We start from the raw sequence: 18,320 nt of genomic DNA, 5'->3' as shown, positions 1-18,320 counted from the left end.
CCACAACAGAAACCTGTCAGCAAAACAACACAGAGATGTCCCACCTGCAAAAGCAAAACCAGGAGGCAGAGAAACTGCTCAAGTCCAACCTCTGTGAGCCCCAGAAAGAAGATTCTTCACAGATTTCTGGTGCACAGCACAGAGAACTTAAAAAGTATTAAAAATTCCAATTCTCCCCATTGTTCTGTTAAAAAAAGGAATAAAAACCAGCACAGTGTCACCAACTGGGCAAATGTGCAGGGATGTGTTGCAGCCTGGCCATTGGCAGGGAGGCTCCCAGGGCTCCCTCTGCCCTCTCTGTGATTGATTCTGTGATTGATTCCATGATTCTGTGATTGATTCCATGATTCTGTGATTGATTCTGTGGTTGGTTCTGTGATTGGTTCTGTGATTGGTTCTGTGGTTGGTTCTGTGGTTGGTTCTGTGGTTGGTTCTGTGATTGATTCCATGATTCTGTGATTGATTCTGTGATTGGTTCTGTGGTTGGTTCTATGATTGGTTCTGTGGTTGGTTCTGTGATTGGTTCTGTGATTGGTTCTATGATTGGTTCTGTGGTTGGTTCTGTGGTTGGTTCTGTGATTGGTTCTGTGATTGGTTCTGTGATTGATTCCATGATTCTGTGATTGGTTCTGTGGTTGGTTCTGTGGTTGGTTCTGTGGTTGGTTCTGTGATTGGTTCTGTGGTTGGTTCTGTGATTGGTTCTGTGGTTGGTTCTGTGATTGGTTCTGTGGTTGGTTCTGTGATTGATTCCATGATTCTGTGATTGGTTCTGTGGTTGGTTCTGTGGTTGGTTCTGTGGTTGGTTCTGTGGTTGGTTCTGTGATTGATTCCATGATTCTGTGGTTGGTTCTGTGGTTGGTTCTGTGGTTGGTTCTGTGATTGATTCTGTGGTTGGTTCTGTGGTTGGTTCTGTGGTTCTCTCTGTGCTACATCAGCGTCTCTCTGTCCAACAGACTCCTGTGCACCCCCTGCTTGTCGTCCCCATCCTCATCCTCCCCAGGATCATTCTCCTCCCCAGACTCCACGTAGATGGGCCAGTTGGTGTCAGGGTCCCCCCTGTCCTGGCCCTCCGAGGGGGCCTCCACGAGGCTGAGGTTGGTGGGCAGGGGCTCCTCGTGGGTGGTGGTGACGCAGGTGCAGCCGTCGCAGAGCCCGAAGCGCCGCAGCCCCGGGGACAGCCCCGTGGTGAAGGTTCTCCTGCAGCCCTTGCAGATGATGGGCTTGTTGGAGCGATGCACCTGCAGGGCAGAGGGAGAGGACTGAGGGCAAAGGGGGCAGCCTGATGGTTTGGGAGCATTCCCAGAGCAGGGAAACAGCCACACTCCAGCTGGAGGGCCAATGGTCTCAGGGCATTTCCAGCTACGAGGATTTGGGCTACATAAGTACAAGAATTATGGAATCACAGGATGGGTTGGGTTGGAAGGGACCTGAAGTTCATCCCATTCCATTCCCTGCCATGGGCAGGGACACCTTCCACTATCCCAGGTTGCTCCAACCTGGCCTTGGACACTCCCAGGGCTGGGGCAGCCACAGCTTCTCTGGGCACCTGTGCCAGGGCCTGCCCACCCTCCCAGGGGGAATTCCTTCCCAATATCCAGCCTAATGAATCAAATAGCTAATGAACCCAATATAAAAAAAAAAATAATGAACCCCAAAAAATTAATGAACCCAATATAAAAAAAATTAATGAACCCAATATAAAAAAACTTTATGAAGCCAGTATCAGTGTTTAAACATATGAGTAGAAAACTCATAATGATAGAAGTAGAAACTTCACTCTCAGTATCCTGCAATGCCCAAGTAAGGAACATTGGCCCCAGGTTTGGTGCTGGCCATGCCCCAGACACCCACAGTCACACTCAGGGCCTGGAACAAGCCCCCCAGAAGCCCCTTTCCCCCCCACTCTGGGCTGTCCATGCCCCCAGACCCCCCAGCTCTCCCCACTCCCACTCAGCACATGGAACAACCCCCCCAGCAGACTCTGTACCCCCACCTTTGGTGCTGTCCTTGCCCCCAGACTCCCCAGCACTCCCATACTCACACTCAGGGCCTGGAACAAGCCCCAAACAACACCTTTATCCCCATCTCTGGGCTGCCCATGCCCCAGACCCCCAGTCCCCCCAGCTCCCCCCCGCTCCCCCAGCTCCCCCTGCTCTCTCCACTCACACTCAGCGTGTGGAACAAGCCCCTTTCCCCCCACTCTGGCTCTGCCCATGCCCCAGACCCCCCAGCTCCCCCCAGGTCCCCCCAGCTCCCCCCCGCTCCCCCCGCTCCCCCAGACCCCCAGCTCCCCCAACTCCCCCAGCTCCCCCCAGCTCCCCCCGCTCCCCCAGACCCCCAGCTCCCCCAGCTCCCCCCGCACCCCCAGCTCCCCCCAGCCCCCCCCAGCTCTCCCAGCTCCCCCAACTCCCCCAGCCCCTCCAGCCCCCCCAGCTCCCCCAGCTCTCCCAGCTCCCCCAACTCCCCCAGCTCCCCCCAGCTCCCCCCGCTCCCCCAGACCCCCAGCTCCCCCAGCTCCCCCCGCACCCCCAGCTCCCCCCAGCTCCCCCCGGACCCCCAGCTCCCCCAACTCCCCCAGCCCCTCCAGCCCCCCCAGCTCCCCCAGCTCCCCCAGCTCCCCCCAGCTCCCCCAACTCCCCCAGCTCCCCCAGCTCCTCCCACCCCCCCCAGCTCCCCCTGCACCCCCAGCTCCCCCCAGCTCCCCCAGCTCCCCCTGCACCCCCAGCTCCCCCCGCACCCCCAGCTCCCCCCAGCTCCCCCAGCTCCCCCCGCACCCCCAGCTCTCCCAGCTCCCCCCAGCTCCCCCTGTTCCCCCCAACTCCCCCAGCTCCCCCCAGCTCCCCCTGCCCCCCCCAGCTCCCCCTGCATCCCCAGCTCCCCCAGCCCCACCCAGCCCCCCCAGCTCCCCCAGCCCCTCCAGCTCCCCCCAGCTCCCCCAGCTCCCCCCGCACCCCCAGCTCCCCCCAGCTCCCCCAGCTCCCCCTGCTCCCCCAGCTCCCCCAGACCCCCAGCTCCCCCTGCACCCCCCGCTCCCCCAGCCCCCCCAGCTCCCCCAGCTCCCCCCTGCTCCCCCAGCTCTCCCAGCTCCCCCTGTTCCTCCCAGCTCCCCCCGCTCCCCCCAGACCCCCCGCTCCCCCCACTCACGCTCAGCGCGTGGCTCCGCAGGTGCTCCTGGCGCGTGAAGCGCTTCCCGCAGGTCTCGCAGGGGTACGGCCTCTCCCCGGTGTGGGAGCGGATGTGGCGCTTCAGGATGCCCTTCTGCTTGGCCGTGTAGGGGCAGAAGGGGCACTTGTGCAGCTTGATGGGCACCACCAGCACGTCACCTTTGGGGGGAAGCACAGAGAGGAGTCAGACAGAGCAGGGGTCGGGCAGGGCAGCCCTGGGAAGGCCGGAGGTGGCTCTGACAAACTGCAGGTGGCACAGCCATGGGGTATGTGACAAATGCCACAGGGCTGTGGGCACGGGCAGGGCTGGCACTGAGTGTTTGCAGCACCCAGCAAGTCTGGAGTTGTGTCATCTGCAGCTCAGGCCTGCTCAGGTGATTCCAAAGCCAATAAAACAGATCCATTCCCTCACTGCTTTAAAATAAGAACTGATAAAATCACAAAGTCAGTGTCACTGTCACCAGGAGCTCTCAGGGCTGGCACAGATCATGCCTGTGGGTTTTCATATGTAGGAAGGCAAGAGCATCAAACACTCAAACTTCACTCTCTTTTTCCTCTCTTAAAATCTCCAGGCTGTTAATAAATCATTAAAAGGGAGATGGTTGCATTATTTGATAGAGAGATCAGGTGTCCTGACAGTGGAGCAGAGATTTAGTGGTAGATGTGCTCTGAGTAGGAGTGAGGGAAGAGAAACCAAGCCCTGCATTCCTTGTGTTTCTCTGCTAAAACAGGACCTTGGAAGCACTGAGCAGAGGGAGAGTTTCCCTTCTCAGCTTTCACTGGTGCTGCTGCCTCAGCATTGCCACAAGACACCAGGAATGAGACATACAAAGCCCTGACAGAAGGTTGTTGCACTCAGGCTGGCACTTGGGATAAACACTGCTCGTATTTTCAAATGTCCACATCTGTTCTTGTCATCCTCGTTCCCTTCACAGCACTGGGAGGGGAAAGAGGCACCTCCAGAGAGCACCAAGAACTGGGTTTGGGGTTTGCTTTCAGAGGAGCTTCCAAGTGCCCAGCAGGGATTAGCAATGCCCTGTGAAGGTCCAGCATTGGGTGGGGTGACTCTCACTCCCATGTCATTAATATCAGACACACCTTTTGATAGTGGGTTGGACAAACCTTAATAAAGGGCTGTTGTGCTGCCCCACCTGCCTGTGAAGGGCTCAGGGCTTGACATGCAAACACTGCCCTGAATCAGAGCCTGGAACAGGGAATACTAATCCTTTGGCATCACATCTCCACCCCTGTGCTGGGAGGGAAGCTCACACCTGCCTGATGCTGGCAAACTTGGCAATGCCCATGTTTATGTACAACCTGACCTTCAAATTTAATTCTCTCTTTGCACCTGACTTTGTAAATGCATCTGTTTTATCTTGGTAAATGTACCTGAGAATGGATCTGTTTTATTGGCTTTGGAATCACCTGGGCAGGCTTGAGCTGCAGATGACACAACTCCAGACTTGCTGGGCACAGCAAACACTCAGTGCCAGCCCTGCCTGTGCCCACAGCCCTGTGGCATTTGTCACATCCCCCATGGCGGTGCCACCTGCAGTTTGTCACAGCCACCTCCCATCTTGGATGAGGCAGTTACCAAAAAACAGATAAAGTGCCCAAATCTTTATTGTCCACTTCAGGAGAAATGCACATGGATGTGACTTTGCTCTTCTCCAGGTCCCTGACACTTCTCCCAGGATATTCCTGAGATATTCCAGCAGGTGCTGGGCTTGGGACAGCAGTGGAACCTCAGTGACCAACAGCTTGCAAAGTGAGTTGGCCCCCAAAAGGTCTCATCTTTATGCAGTTCCATGGAGTTTAAAGCTTTAAAAGGACTTGCAGGTGTCCCTTAGTACTGGATTAAACTGATTTCTGCCCTTTGAAGTTCTGAGCAAGAGCAAAGAGACCATCACCCAGCAGAAGTGCTGGCAGGAATTCCACTGGGATGAGCTCCCTCTGCTGTGCCAGGTCCTGCAGCAGCTCAGCTCCTCCTGGATTGCTCCTTGGAACATGGGCATCATGAGAGGAAAACCCTCCAAAAATTCACAGAGGTCTCAGATGAGTCTGTTTATTGGAGCAGAATCCCCCACACTGAGCTCCAGCTCCTGTCCCAGAGGGCTCTGGGGAACACTCACCTCCCACGGGCTGCACTGAACAAACAAGCACAGCTGCTCTGGAGGTCCAGGCAGGAGTTTATTTCACTCTGCCACAACATTCAGCACAGGAAAGGCTCCCTGCAGTGCCCAGCCTGCTGCCCCATCCTCACCTGTGTCCTCTCCATACCAGTCACCGTGGATGTCCCCCATGGAGCTCAGGGCCACTCCGCTGTCCTCTGTCCTGCCCTCCAGGCCCCGCACCAGGTGCTGCACCACCTCCTCCTTCCTCTGGGCCGAGCTCGAGCGCAGCAGAGCCTCCAGGAACTGCTTCATGTGGTAGTTGTTGCAGGCCAGGTCCATGGGCTGGGCCTCCTCCATGTGCTCCAGAACCTGGAATGGGGCTGGGAATGGCACCAGTCGCTCGCCCACCTCCACCTCCACCTCGCCCTCGTCGGGCTCCAGCTGAAACAGGGAGCACAAACCTGGCATGAAAATGTCACTCTTAGGAGAAGGTTTTAAGGTCAGTATTTTGAGGTGTGACTGTTTGCAAGGAAGGACCTGCCCAGCTATGGACAGTTGAAGGTACAAAAGGAACTGAGGGTCACTGGAATGTGTGACAATAAAGGGGGGAAGGAGCTCCAAGTATGTAAAATAAATACCTTTTAGCATGTAAAATAAATACTTTCTGGCATGTAAAACAAGCACTTTTTACATGTAAAATAAATACTTTTTAGCATGTAAAATTAATACTTTCTGGCATGTAAAACAAGTACTTTTTACATGTAAAATAAATACTTTCTATCATGTAAAACAAGTACTTTCTAACACAAGGTGGGGCTGAGCCTGGGCAAAAGGGGTGAAGAAGAGTGGGGTTTGAAGGGACAGTGTGTTATAGCAAACCACCTTATAGTAAACAATGTAAGGCATAAATAATAGAATTTATACATAAGTGCAAGGAGTGTTCATAATGATAAGATTTGGAGCTAATTGTATAAAAGGTGTTGAGCTTTGCTTGCCCAGTGACACTCAGTGTGAGAGCAGGAGCCTCTGTGTGACCCTGGCCATGATAACAGTGTGTTTTACAGACTGAATAAGGATCCCCTTGGATCACAGACTGATCCCACCTCTGCTGTGTAATCACAGAACCCCAGACTGTGCTGAGCTGGGAGGGACCCACAGGGTTCATTGAGCCCAACTCTTCAGTCAATGGCCCACCCTGGGGATTGAACCCCTGACCTTGGGCATTGTTACAACCAAGTTTTAACCAACTGAGGTGTCCCTGTCCATGGCAGGGGGTGGCACTGGATGAGCTTTAAGGTTCCTCCCAACCCAACCCATTCACAGAATCCCAGACTGGTCTGAGTTGGGAGGGACCAAAAGGATCATCGAGTCCAACTCTGAAGTCAAAGGCCCACAGAAGGGATTGAACTCATGACCTTGGGCATCATTACAACCAAGTTTTAACCAACTGAGGTGTCCCTGCCCATGGCAGGGGGTGGCACTGGATGAGCTTTAAGGTTCCTCCCAACCCATTCACAGAATCTCAGACTATTCTGAGCTGGACCCACAAGGCTCATCGAGCCCAACTCTTCATTCAATGGCCCACACAGGGGATTGAACCCCTGACCCTGGGCATCATCACAACCAAGTTTTACCCAACCACAACCCCACCTTGGGCTCCACACCCTTGGGCAGCACCGAGTTCTCTCCATCCACGCCGTCCCCAGCGAGGGGGTCCCGCCCCGCCAGCTCCAGAGGGTGGTGGCAGCTGCCATGGCCCCCACACGGGGGGTCCCTCTGGCAGCCCAGACCCCCCTCCTTGTCCTGCAGGGCCGAGCCCGGCACGGAGCCCTCGGCCTCGGCCTGGCACAGCGCGGCCTCCCGCTCCATCTTCCTGCAGATGTCCAGCGAGGAGCGGATGTAGGCCTTGCAGAAGGACACCACGTCCGTCATCTGCAGGTAACTGGCGGCCGACATCACCTCGATGACGTTGTCCCCGCACAGGTCGAGCTTGCCCGAGTAGAGGAAGTCGAGGATGACGGCGAAGGCCTCGGAGGTGACGATGTCGAGCGAGGCCGTGCTGTGGCGGCCGCTGTCCTGGATGTAGTGGATGAGCAGCGCCCGGAAGTAGCCGCTGTTGGCGAACAGGATGTTCTTGTGGGCCTTGAAGATGCGGCCCTCGACGATGATGCTGCAGTCGCAGAAGAAGTCGCGCTTGCGCTGCTCGTTCAGCTCCCCCAGCAGCTTGGTGTGGTAGGACTGCACCTCCATGGCTGTGCCGGGGGACAGGGGACAGTCAGGGGACAGGGGGACAGTCAGCGCCGGGAATGGGGGGACACCGACCTGCCACCACCCCCCAACAGGACAGAGGGGATGGGGGGGACAGGGGGACACAGAGGGGACAGGGGGACAGTCAGCGCCGGGAATGGGGGGACACCGACCTGCCACCACCCCCCAGTGGGACAGCAGGGACAGGGGGACAGTCAGGGGACAGTCAGCACCAGGAATGGGGGGACACTGACCTGCCACCACCCCCTGATGGGACAGAAGGGACAGGGGGGACACACTGGGGACAGGGGGACAGTCAGGGGACAGTCAGCACCGGGAATGGGGGGACACCGACCTGCCACCACCCCCCAGTGGGACAGCAGGGACAGGGGGACAGTCAGGGGACAGTCAGTGCCGGGAATGGGGAGACACTGACCTGCCACCACCCCTGATGGGACAGAGGGGACAGGGGGACAGTCAGTGCCAGGAATGGGGGGACACCGACCTGCCACCACCCCTGACGGGACAGAGGGAACAGGGGGGACACAGAGGGGACAGGGGGACAGTCAGCACCAGGAATGGGGGGACACCGACCTGCCACCACCCCCCAGTGGGACAGCAGGGACAGGGGGACAGTCAGGGGACAGTCAGTGCCGGGAATGGGGGGACACTGACCTGCCACCACCCCTGATGGGACAGAGGGGACAGGGGGACAGTCAGGGGACAGTCAGCACCGGGAATGGGGGGGACACCAGCCTGCCACCACCCCCGATGGGACAGGAGGACACAGAGGGGACAGGGGGACAGAGAGGGGACAGTCAGCACTGGGAATGGGGGGGACACTGACCTGCCACCACCCCTGATGGGACAGTGGGGACAGGGGGACACACGGGGGACAGGGGGACACAGAGGGGACAGTCAGCGCCGGGAATGGGGGGCCACCAACCTGCCACCACCCCCGATGGGACAGAGGGACGGGGGACGCAGAGAGGGACAGAGCAGGGACACACAGAGGACTGGGGAAAAGAGGGAACAGCGGGGACACAGAGGGGACAGCGGGGACACAGAGGGGACAGCGGGGACACGAGGGGGACACACTGGAGACAGCGGGGACAGGGACAGCCCGCGGCAGGCACCGAGGATGCTCCGGGACGGCCTGGACCATCCTGCCCGTCCTGCCCGGTGCCCGGATCCCTCCCTGCTCCAAGGAACCCCCTCCCGGTGCCCGGGCAGCGCTGGGTGCCCCGCTCGGCGCTCACCTCCGCCCGGTACCGGTGCCGGTCCCTCCCGGTCCCTCCCGGCCGCCGTACCCGGGCCGCGCCCCCGGAGCGGGACGGAAGTGACGTCACAGCGCACCGGGTGAGGGGTCGGTAAATATTGGTGACGTCACACCGCCAAGATGGCGGAGGGGTGAGCTGGGCACGGCCGGGGGGTGTGGGGGGTGTGTGGGGGTGGGATGGGGGGCTTGGGGTCGGCATCGGGGGCTGGATCTGGGTGTGGGTCTGAGGTTTGGGATCAGGATCTGGGTCAGGATCCGAGTCTGGGTCGGGATCTGGGGCTGGGTCTGAGGTTTGGGGTCGGGATCGGGGCCGGGATCTGGGACTGAATTTGGAGTTTGAGGTCGGGATCTGGGGCTGGGGCTGGATCTGGGGGCTGGGACTGGGCTTTGAAGTCTGGATCAAGGTCTGGCCCAGGCTCTGTGTGTCTGTTTGTGTGTCTGTATCTGTCTGACTGTCCCTGCCCCTGTCCCTGTCCCTGTCCCTGTCCCTGTGTCCCTGTCCCTGTCCCTGTCCCTGTCCCTGCCCCTGTCCCTGCCCCTGTCCCTGTCCCTGTCCCTGTGTCCCTGTCCCTGTCCCTGTCCCTGCCCCTGTTCCTGCCCCTGCCCCTGCCCCTGCCTCTGCCTCTGCCCCTGTCCCTGTCCCTGCCCCTGTCCCTGTCCCTGTCCCTGTGTCCCTGTGTCCCTGTCCCTGCCCCTGTCCCTGTCCCTGTGTCCCTGTGTCCCTGTCCCTGTCCCTGCCCCTGTCCCTGTCCCTGTCCCTGTCTGTGTGTCCTGACTCTCTGTCTGTCCCCAGGGAGGACGGTGGCTGGTGGCGCAGTTGGCTGCAGCAGAGCTACCAGGCTGTCAAGGAGAAGGTGGGACTGGGGGGGGGATCTCTGGTCTTTGGGGGGCTCTGGGGAGGGCTCTGGGATTTTGGGGTGTCTGGGAGGATGTGGGGGGACTCTGGGATTTTGGGGGGCTCTGGGAGTTTGGGGGGCTCTGGGAGTTTGGGGGGATCTGGAGGGGCTCTGGGAGTTTTGGAGGCTCTGGGAGTTTGGGGTGATCTGAGAGGTTGGAGGGAGGCTGGGGGGGCTCTGGGATTTTTGGGTCTCAGATTTTGGGGGCTCTGGGATTTTGGGGTCTCTGGGATTTTGGGGGCTCAGGCCCTGGGGCTCTGGGTTCCATGCAGGGCTCTCCTGCCCCAGGGGAGCAGCCCCAGGCTCTGCCCCACAAGGGACACTCAGCCCTGGCAGGGAGGCCTTTGTGGTGTGTAATTTCCTGCCTGTGGCAGCTCTGCTGGTGTTAATCACACCCAGAACTCAGGACAAGCCTTTTCCTAACCTGGGTTTTTCTGTTCTCAGCTTGAAAAAAAACAAACCCTCCTACTTGAATGGTTTGGGAATAGCAAATGTTGTTGTTAACTGTTGTTATTCTGGTTTATTCTGGTTGCTCTGGCCTTACCCATTGCACAGACTGGGCCAGGGGCTCCCACCTGGGTGTGGGACAGTTTGGGGTGAACACTCAGCAACAGGACAGGGGGTGCTCAAGCTCTGCCAGGGGAAATTGAAGTTGGAGAGCAGGAAAAAATCCTTCCCAGAGAGAGTGCTCAGGGATTGGAATGGGCTGCCCAGAGAGGGGGTGGATTCCCCATCCCTGGAGGTTTTTCAGCTGAGCTTGGCCGTGGCACTGAGTGCCATGATCTGGTAAAGGGACTGGAGTTGGACCAAGGGTTGGACTTGATGATCTCAGAGGTCTTTTCCAACCCAATCCATTCTGTGATTCTGTGGATGTGGCACTGAGTGAGAATCCACCATGTCTTGATCCAACCCCACTGTGAGAATCCACCATGTCTTGATCCAACCATGTCTTGATCCAACCCTACTGTGATCACCAGCCCAGGGCACTGAGTGCCCTGGGCTGGTGATCACAGTGGGGTTGGATCAAGGGTTGATGATCTCAGAGGTCTCTTCCAACCCAACTGAGAAGAGCAACGAGGCTGGAGAAGGGACTGGAGCACAAGTGCTGTGGGGAGAGGCTGAGGGAGCTGGGGGTGTTCAGCCTGGAGAAGAGGAGGCTCAGAGGTGACCTCAGCACTGTCTGGAACTGCCTGAAGGGAAGTTCTGGCCAGGTGGGGGTTGGTCTCTTCTCCCAGGCACTCAGCAATAGGACAAGGGGGCACGATGGGCTCAAGCTCTGCCAGGGGAAATTGAAGTTGGAGAGCAGGAAAATATACTTTGCAGAGAGAGTGCTCAGGGATTGGAATGGGCTGCCCAGAGAGGGGGTGGATTCCCCATCCCTGGAGGTTTTTCAGCTGAGCTTGGCCGTGGCACTGAGTGCCATGATCTGGTAAAGGGACTGGAGTTGGACCAAGGGTTGGACTTGATGATCTCGGAGGTCTTTTCCAACCCAATCCATTCTATGATTCTGTGGATGTGGCACTGAGTGAGAATCCACCATGTCTTGATCCAACCATGTCTTGATCCAACCCTACTGTGATCACCAGCCCAGGGCACTCCGTGCCCTGGGCTGGTGATCACAGTGGGGTTGGATCAAGGGTTGGACTTACTGATCTCGGAGATCTTTTCCAGCCCAATCCATTCTATGATTTCTGGAGCACCCAAAGGTTCCAAGGTGACTCTGTTGTGTCCCTGCAGTCCACAGAAGCCCTGGAGTTCATGAAGAGGGACCTGGCAGAGTTCACCCAGGTGGTGCAGCACGACACCGCCTGCACCATCGCGGCCACAGCCAGCGTGGTCAAGGACAGGCTGGCGGTGAGCAGGGGCTGGCAGGGCTGTGCCACAGGGAGAAGGGAGGGCACAGGGTGGTCCTGCACACTGGGGACACAGGAAGAAGCCCAGCCGTGACCTTCAGGTTGTTGTTGCAGTGCAGGATTGGTGCTGAGCACTCTGGGGGGTTTCCTTGTGGTGGGGAGGAACTGCTGGAGGTCATTGAGTTATGGGGTGGTTTGGGTTGGGGTGGTTTGGGTTGGGAGGGTTTGGGTTGGGAGGGATTAAAGATCATCCAGTCCCACCCCCTGCCATGGGCTGGGACACTTTCTACTATCCCAGATTGCTCCAAACTGGCCTTGGACACACCCAGGGTTGGGACAGCCACAGCTTCTCACCCTGCCCACCCTCCCAGGGAAGGATTCCTTCCCAACATCCACCAAACCCTGCCCTCCTCCAGCCTCAGGCTGTTCCCCTTGTCCTGTCACTCCATGCCCCTGTAGCTGAGCAGAGGAAGGTTCCCCTCTGCCCCTGAGCTGTGCAGGTTTGATCCTGGCAGGGTCACTGTGCATGACTTTGGATCTCAACCTCAGCCCTGCACGGCCCATCCCAAACCTGGCTGTGTCCTGCCCACAAAGCCTGGGCTCAGTTTCCCCCAAACCTGTCACAAATCCTGCCTGCCTGAGGCAGGAGCCTCCCAGCACACCCTTGCAGCCCAGGAAGCCCCTTCCTTAGCACCTTCTTGAAGGGAGAGACATCCTGCTTTGTTAAAGGATCCAGTCCACAAAGCTGTGAGCCTTGTCCTGCTGCTGCAGGCAGTTACTGCCTCTGACACTGTGCTGCTTCTTCTCTTGAAGAGGACAGAAGGTTCCTCAGGTGCCACTGAGAAGGTGAGGAAGGGGCTGTCTGACTTCCTGGGGGTCATCTCGGACACCTTTGCCCCCTCCCCAGACAAGACCATTGACTGTGACGTTATAACTCTGATGGCAACACCCTCAGGTACCACCGAGCCCTACGACAGTGCCAAGGTGAGGGGCCCATTCCCAGAGAGAAGCTCTGGGGTGCAGGATCCTGAGCCCTGTGCCTGGGCTCTGCTGCTGCCCCTGCCCTGACAGCTCTGCCCTGTGTGTCTCCTCCAGGCTCGTCTCTACAGCCTCCAGTCAGACCCAGCCACCTACTGCAACGAGCCTGATGGTATGGGGGGTCTGGGGCAATTCTGGGGTGCTGCCCAGCCCAGCTGGGCCTTCTGGGGGTCTGGGATCCATCTGGAGCTCCCCAGTGGGGCTGCTGGCTTGGGCTGCAGCTGGGATCACCATTCCTGGAGAGCACATCTGTCTGTTGTGTTGTGGAATTTAGCCCCAGTTTAAACTGGTGCTCCTTGACCTTGTGACATTTTCTGGGCTTCCAGCCCCGCATCTCCCTCCTCCTTTGCCCCCTGTAGCATCTCTCCAATTAAACTGCCCCAAACCCTTCCTGCTGTTTTGTGCCAAGGCCTGTTGTCCCTGTGCTTGTCCCACACAGGCCCTGCTGAGCTGCTGGAGGCCTGGCTTGCTCAGTTCAGCCTGGAGGAGAAGAAGGGGGAGGTTGCAGAGCTCCTGGCCACCAGCCCGTCCATCCGGGCGCTCTACACCAAAATGGTGAGGCCCTGCCTGGCCCCTGTGGGCAGCTCCTCACCTGGGCAGGGGGGCAGGGGGGCCCTGAGCTGCCTGGGCCCCTGGGCTGGCATGGTTGCTTGGTACACTGTGGCAAAGGGGTTGCATGGGGTTTGGGCAGCAGGTTGTGGTTTATTCCGTGCTTGTCATGGGCCTGGAACAGGAATTTCTTTGGAACTTCAGAGTGTGTTGGAGCCTCTGCCAGTGTGTTCCTGAGGCCCAGCCCCAGGTCTGTGCCCCTGCAAACCCGTGGTGTGCAGGGGCAGCTGCAGAGGGGAGCAGAGGGGAGCGTGGCAGCCCCTCCCTGTGAAGGGCTCACCCCATTCCTGTGTCACCCCCAGGTCCCCGTGGCCGTTTCCCACTCGGAGTTCTGGCAGCGCTACTTCTACAAAGTGCATCGCCTGGAGCAGGTGGGGCAGGGCTGGATCCCTGGGGTGGGCACGGCAGCCAGGGAGGCCCCCAGTGCAGAGCAGAGGGAGGAGGTGCTTCTCCTGGAAAAAGCAGGGGCTGGGCTGCCTCTGGTTGTCCCTGACATGGCAGTGCCTTGGGGAAGGAGGGCTGGGGCCTGTGTGGCCGCTGACGGTGCGTTCCCTGCAGGATGAAGCCCGGAGGGAGGCTCTGAAGCAGCGAGCAGAGCAGAGCATGCACCAGGAGGAGCCAGGCTGGGAGGAGGATGAAGGTGGGCCACATTTTGGGGCTCTCTGGGGGGCTCCTCCTCGCTCCCACAGATCATGAGGGGCAGCAGAGGATCAGTGACAAGACCTGAGGGAAGGGCTGGGGCTGTGCCAGGGCAGGGTCAGGTGGGATCTCAGCGAAAGGTTCTTCCCCCAGAGGGTGGTGGGCACTGACCAGGCTCCCCAGGGCAGTGGGCACGGCCCCAAGGCTGCCAGAGCTCCAGGAGGGTTTGGACAACGCTCTGAGGGTCAGGGTGGGATTGTTGGGGTGTCTGTGCAGGGCCTTGAGTTGGACTGGATGATCCCTGTGGGATCCAGCTCAGGATATCCCATGATTCTGTGAACTCCAGCTCCCAGCCCAGCTGCTGCTGTGCTTGCTGAAACATCTCTCCCTTCTCTTCTGCCTCCCTACAGAGGAGTTCTTGGGGATGTCCCCCCTGCCTTGTGCAAACATCACATTTCCAGAAGCAGCACAGAAAGAGTGTGCCCTGGCAGCCCCGGAGGGATCCCCACCCCGTGCCCCCCAGGGCCCCCCCGAGGGCAGCTGGGCAGCCCTGCCCCCGGAGCTGAGCCCCTCGGAGAGCAGCGAGAGCGTGTCCCTCGTGACTCAGGTTGCAAACCCTGCCTCTGTGCCTGCTGCACAGCCACAGACTGGAGCACAGCCCCCTGGCACCACAGAGCTCACCCAGAGGCTGCAGGAGGCCACCCTGGAGGAGCAGAGCTCCCTGCCAAAGGCCCCAGAAGCTGCTCAGCCTTCTGCACCTGCTCGGGAATCAGCAGCATCCTTGGAGCCAGCAGCTGGGGCAGAGCTCAGAGAGGGGGAGAGCAAAGGCCAGGGCAGGACAGAGACTCTGAGAGAGGAGGGGCCCACAGATCTGCGAGTCTTCGAGCTCAACTCGGATAGTGGGAAATCCACCCCCTCCAACAACGGCAAGAAAGGTGTGTGTGGGGAACCCCCTGGGGGTGGCAGCTCCTGGGGAAAGGGCTCTGGCTTTATGGGGATGGGATTTTGCCAGAGTGCCCCACGGAGGGTAGATCCTGATGGCTGAATCTGAAGTGGAAGTAAATCCTTAGGCTGTTGGGGAGCATCACGTTGGTCACATCAGTTGGGGACAGTCTGCTCTCAGCAGGGCTGGTGGCACAGCTGGCTCTGTCCTCATCCCTGTCCTGAGCCCCATTCCATGTTCCCTCAGCAGAACAGAGGGTGGGACTCCTCCAGGACTGAGATCAGGGACATGTCACTGCTCTGGCTGGCTCCCTTTCCAAGCCTTTCCTTGCAGGGATCCTGCCTTGGGCAGAGCCTGCTGCAGCTCCCCCAGGGTAGTGGGTGTGCTGGTTCTGGGCTTAGAAAGCCACTGCAACAACTCAGGACCCACCTGAGTGTCAGGAACTGGGTATGAGTGTGGAATGGAACTGGGCAAGAAATCAAAAGGCTGCTGGCTGACCAGAGCAGACCTTTGGTCCTTGGGTGCCTTTGGGCCCTGGATAGGCTGGGAAATGGAATGTGGTAGCTCCTTCCCTCTCCCTGTCACCCCAGGAGTGTCCCTGCTGCTCCTGTGCCTCAGGAGGTTCTTCCCTTGGGGGTGATGACAGCTCTATCTGTGTCATTCCCAATCTGTTGTGTTTTCTGTGTGACTGGAACCAGACACACCCCAGTTCTCCCAGGCCAGAGGACACGTTTGAGTGTCTGGAGTGCAGGTGCAGCTCTGGGGGCTCAGTGGGGCTGTTTGTGCTTCCAGGCTCCAGCACAGACATCAGTGAGGACTGGGAGAAGGACTTTGATTTGGACATGACTGAAGAGGAGGTGCAGCTGGCACTGTCCAAGGTGGAAATGTCAGGGGAGGTGAGTCAGGGGGGACAGAATTGCTCCCCCAAACCATCCCCAACCCCCCGGGGTGATGCTGCAGGAGCAGAGGGGCTGGGGGAGCCTTCCCAAGGGGAACAGAGCAGGAGAATCCCTGTTGGGAGGGTGTGGGGGTGTGAGGATACATCAGGCTTTGTGCTGGCTCAGCTGCCCTGGGTGGGAGGAGCTGTGGAGTTCCAGAGCCAAACTGAGGGCTGTTCCTCTCGCTTGCAGCTGGAAGATGAAGAGTGGGAAGACTGGGAATAAACCAACTGCTCCCAGTGTGTGTCACAGGCTCATTTCCACCATCGAATGTGAAGCAAACCACAGACTGGCTGTTCCTTTGTGTGTGACTGTGCTGGGGATTGCACTTCCAGGCTGGAGGAGTTTCATTCCTGCTGAATCCTGTGGGTAACTCAAGTGACCCCTTCAGATCCAGGAGGAAGCAGGAGGTCCCTGACACTCGTAGCCCATCTTGTCTGTAGGTCCCAGAGTTTGGCCAGGCCACAACTGACTGCCCTGATGTGGTGGGTGTAGGCAGAGTGAGGGGTCCTGGGGCACTCAGACCCCTGGCAGGGGTGTTTGGTGCTGCCAGGTGCCAGCTGGCTCCTTGTCTGCTTGTGTGTGCACGTGTAACCCACAGCTGAGGGGCTCCTGGATGTGGCTGTCCCTGAGGAGCACACAGGGAGGGCCTGGAAGCTGGAGGTGCTGCAGGAAAAGGCACTTGGCTTGTGGCTTTGACCCTGGAAAGAGCCAACCCCCTGCCAAACCCTGAGCTTCTGCCTGGCTTTTTGTCTTGGAAGCTTTTTCTCATGGAAACTCCCATTTCCTGCTGCAGGAGCAGCAGCTCCTTGAGGAGCCAGGGCCTGCTGCTCCCCCTGTGCAGCTGCACCACCTCCCTGCACTGGGCTTTGTGTCCTGCCTCGTTCCATTCTCCAAGCAAAGCACTTATGGCTTGTTCTTTCTTGAGCCCTGCTGGGGTTGGGTCACCCCTGGAGCAGAACCCCTCGTTGTGGTGCCCAGTTCAGCCCTTACAAACCCCAGCCTGACCCACTGACCACTTTAAGCTCTGCTTGGCCATTCCCTCTGCCAGCCTGGGGGAAGGCAGAGGCTCCCAAATGTGGGTGGTACCTGCTGGGGGGGCCGTGTCCCCCCTGACCCCTCCTGTCCCCCCCGTGCCAGGTCCCACAGCCACCAGGGTGATGAACTTTGCTGTGCTCACTTGAATTCCTCCCTGAAGCCCCTGTGACTGCTTGTAATGCTTCCTTCAGTCCCACAGCCTCTTTTTGGGGTGGTTTCCCTTTAATGACACACTATGTTGCTAATACAGAGTTATCCCAAGGGGACAGTGCCCTGGGTGCTCTCCCTGGCCTGTGAGGTGGTGGTTTAACATGTGATGCCTTTGTCCTGCCCCTTCCAGGGCTGCCCCACTGGAGCTGTGGGGTCCCTGCTGGGTTTGGACAGCACTACATGGGGTGCACTTGGAGGACTTGGGGTTTTGGGGTGGGTTTTCTGTGGTTTTCCCTCCCATGGGGACATTCTGCCCACACAGGTGACTCCAGGTGGGAGCATCCCAGTCCTGCCAAACCCCTGGGGACTGGGGACAGCTCTGCCTGGGGTGAGGTGGCTCCAGCAGAGCCTGCCCTTGTCCTGGCTCAGATTTAGCTGTGGTGGGCAGGGGACACCAGTGGGGTGTTGGGGAGGGGTCTCGGGGCCGTGTCCCTCGGGCTGTGCTGGTGGCAGTGCCAGCTGGTCCCTGGGCAGAGCTCTCATCTGTGTCACTTTCTTCTCTTCTTTAGTCAAATTAACCCTTGGGTTGGTCGTGCAATATTCCCTGTTCTGAACTGTTCTGCATCTCCCTGAGCCTTTTCTAGCTGGGGTGAAAACCAGGATCAATTCTAGCAGCTGGTAGTTTTGTAACGAGGACTTTCTCCAAACCTTTTACAGACTTGCAGTAATTAACAGCAATTAAAGGAACTCTCCGAGTCTGCCTGGCTGGGTGTTGTCACTCCCCGTGGGGTGGGGGGACACAGACAGGGCCATTCGGGGCTCAGAACACGTGTGGGGTGTGTGGAGGGGACATGGGGACAGGGTGCAAAGGGGTGGGACACACGGGATGGGACATGGGGCAGGACAGGAGGAAAGGGGACAGAAGGGAAGAGACACAAGTGACAGGTGACAGCATGCCAGTGATGGGACACGAGTGGCAGGTGGCAGGACACTGGTGACACGACATGAGTGACAAGTGATGGGACACCAGTGACAGGACACCAGTGACACGAGTGACACGACATGAGTGACGGGTGATGGGACACCAGTGACAGGACAGCAGTGACAGGACAGCAGTGACAGGTGATGGACATGAGTGACATGAATGCCACGACACGAGTGACAGGTGATGGGACACCAGTGACACGACATGAGTGACACAGCACGAAGTGACATGACATGAATGACAGGTGATGGGGAACAAGTGACATGACACGAATGACAGGTGATGGAACACAAGTGCCACATGAGTGCCACGACACGAGTGCCACGACATGAGTGACAGGTGATGGGACACGAGTGCCATGACACGAGTGACAGGTAATGGGACACGAGTGCCACGACACGAGTGACAGGTAATGGGACACGAGTGT

At 58.5% G+C, this 18,320-nt stretch overlaps 2 protein-coding genes across 2 annotated transcripts; one reads left to right on the top strand and one right to left on the bottom strand.

The window, feature by feature from the left end:
* Positions 1–471: 471 nt before the first annotated feature.
* ZBTB8B (zinc finger and BTB domain containing 8B) lies at positions 472–8,837 on the bottom strand. The gene is made up of 5 exons (XM_071576626.1): positions 8,785–8,837; positions 6,929–7,530; positions 5,428–5,719; positions 3,145–3,323; positions 472–1,238 (listed from the first exon to the last, which is right to left on the bottom strand). Exons 2-5 carry the CDS (start codon positions 7,526–7,528, stop codon positions 927–929), a joined length of 1,383 nt encoding a protein of 460 aa, XP_071432727.1. The 5' UTR covers positions 7,529–7,530; positions 8,785–8,837; the 3' UTR covers positions 472–926.
* Positions 8,838–8,887: 50 nt separating this feature from the next.
* BSDC1 (BSD domain containing 1) lies at positions 8,888–17,663 on the top strand. Its single transcript, XM_071576627.1, has 11 exons — positions 8,888–8,935; positions 9,598–9,658; positions 11,438–11,554; positions 12,367–12,537; positions 12,649–12,703; positions 13,031–13,146; positions 13,503–13,571; positions 13,759–13,840; positions 14,250–14,774; positions 15,575–15,678; positions 15,913–17,663. Exons 1-11 carry the CDS (start codon positions 8,925–8,927, stop codon positions 15,943–15,945), a joined length of 1,344 nt encoding a protein of 447 aa, XP_071432728.1. The 5' UTR covers positions 8,888–8,924; the 3' UTR covers positions 15,946–17,663.
* Positions 17,664–18,320: the final 657 nt, after the last annotated feature.

This window comes from Pithys albifrons, chromosome 24 (genome assembly GCF_047495875.1).
Source record: "Pithys albifrons albifrons isolate INPA30051 chromosome 24, PitAlb_v1, whole genome shotgun sequence".
NCBI lineage: Eukaryota > Metazoa > Chordata > Aves > Passeriformes > Thamnophilidae > Pithys > Pithys albifrons.
This window is presented reverse-complemented; position numbering and strand designations above follow the sequence as displayed.

Coding starts and splice junctions, on each gene's coding strand:
- ZBTB8B (XM_071576626.1), bottom strand. CDS start 7,528: ATGGAGGTGCAGTCCTACCACACCAAGCTGCTGGGGGAGCTGAACGAG. Junction 3,324..5,427: donor CTGGTATGGAGAGGACACAG/GTGAGGATGGGG, acceptor TTCCCCCCAAAG/GTGACGTGCTGGTGGTGCCC. Junction 1,239..3,144: donor TGCGGAGCCACGCGCTGAGC/GTGAGTGGGGGG, acceptor TCTGCCCTGCAG/GTGCATCGCTCCAACAAGCC.
- BSDC1 (XM_071576627.1), top strand. Junction 13,572..13,758: donor AAGTGCATCGCCTGGAGCAG/GTGGGGCAGGGC, acceptor CGTTCCCTGCAG/GATGAAGCCCGGAGGGAGGC. Junction 14,775..15,574: donor CTCCAACAACGGCAAGAAAG/GTGTGTGTGGGG, acceptor TTGTGCTTCCAG/GCTCCAGCACAGACATCAGT.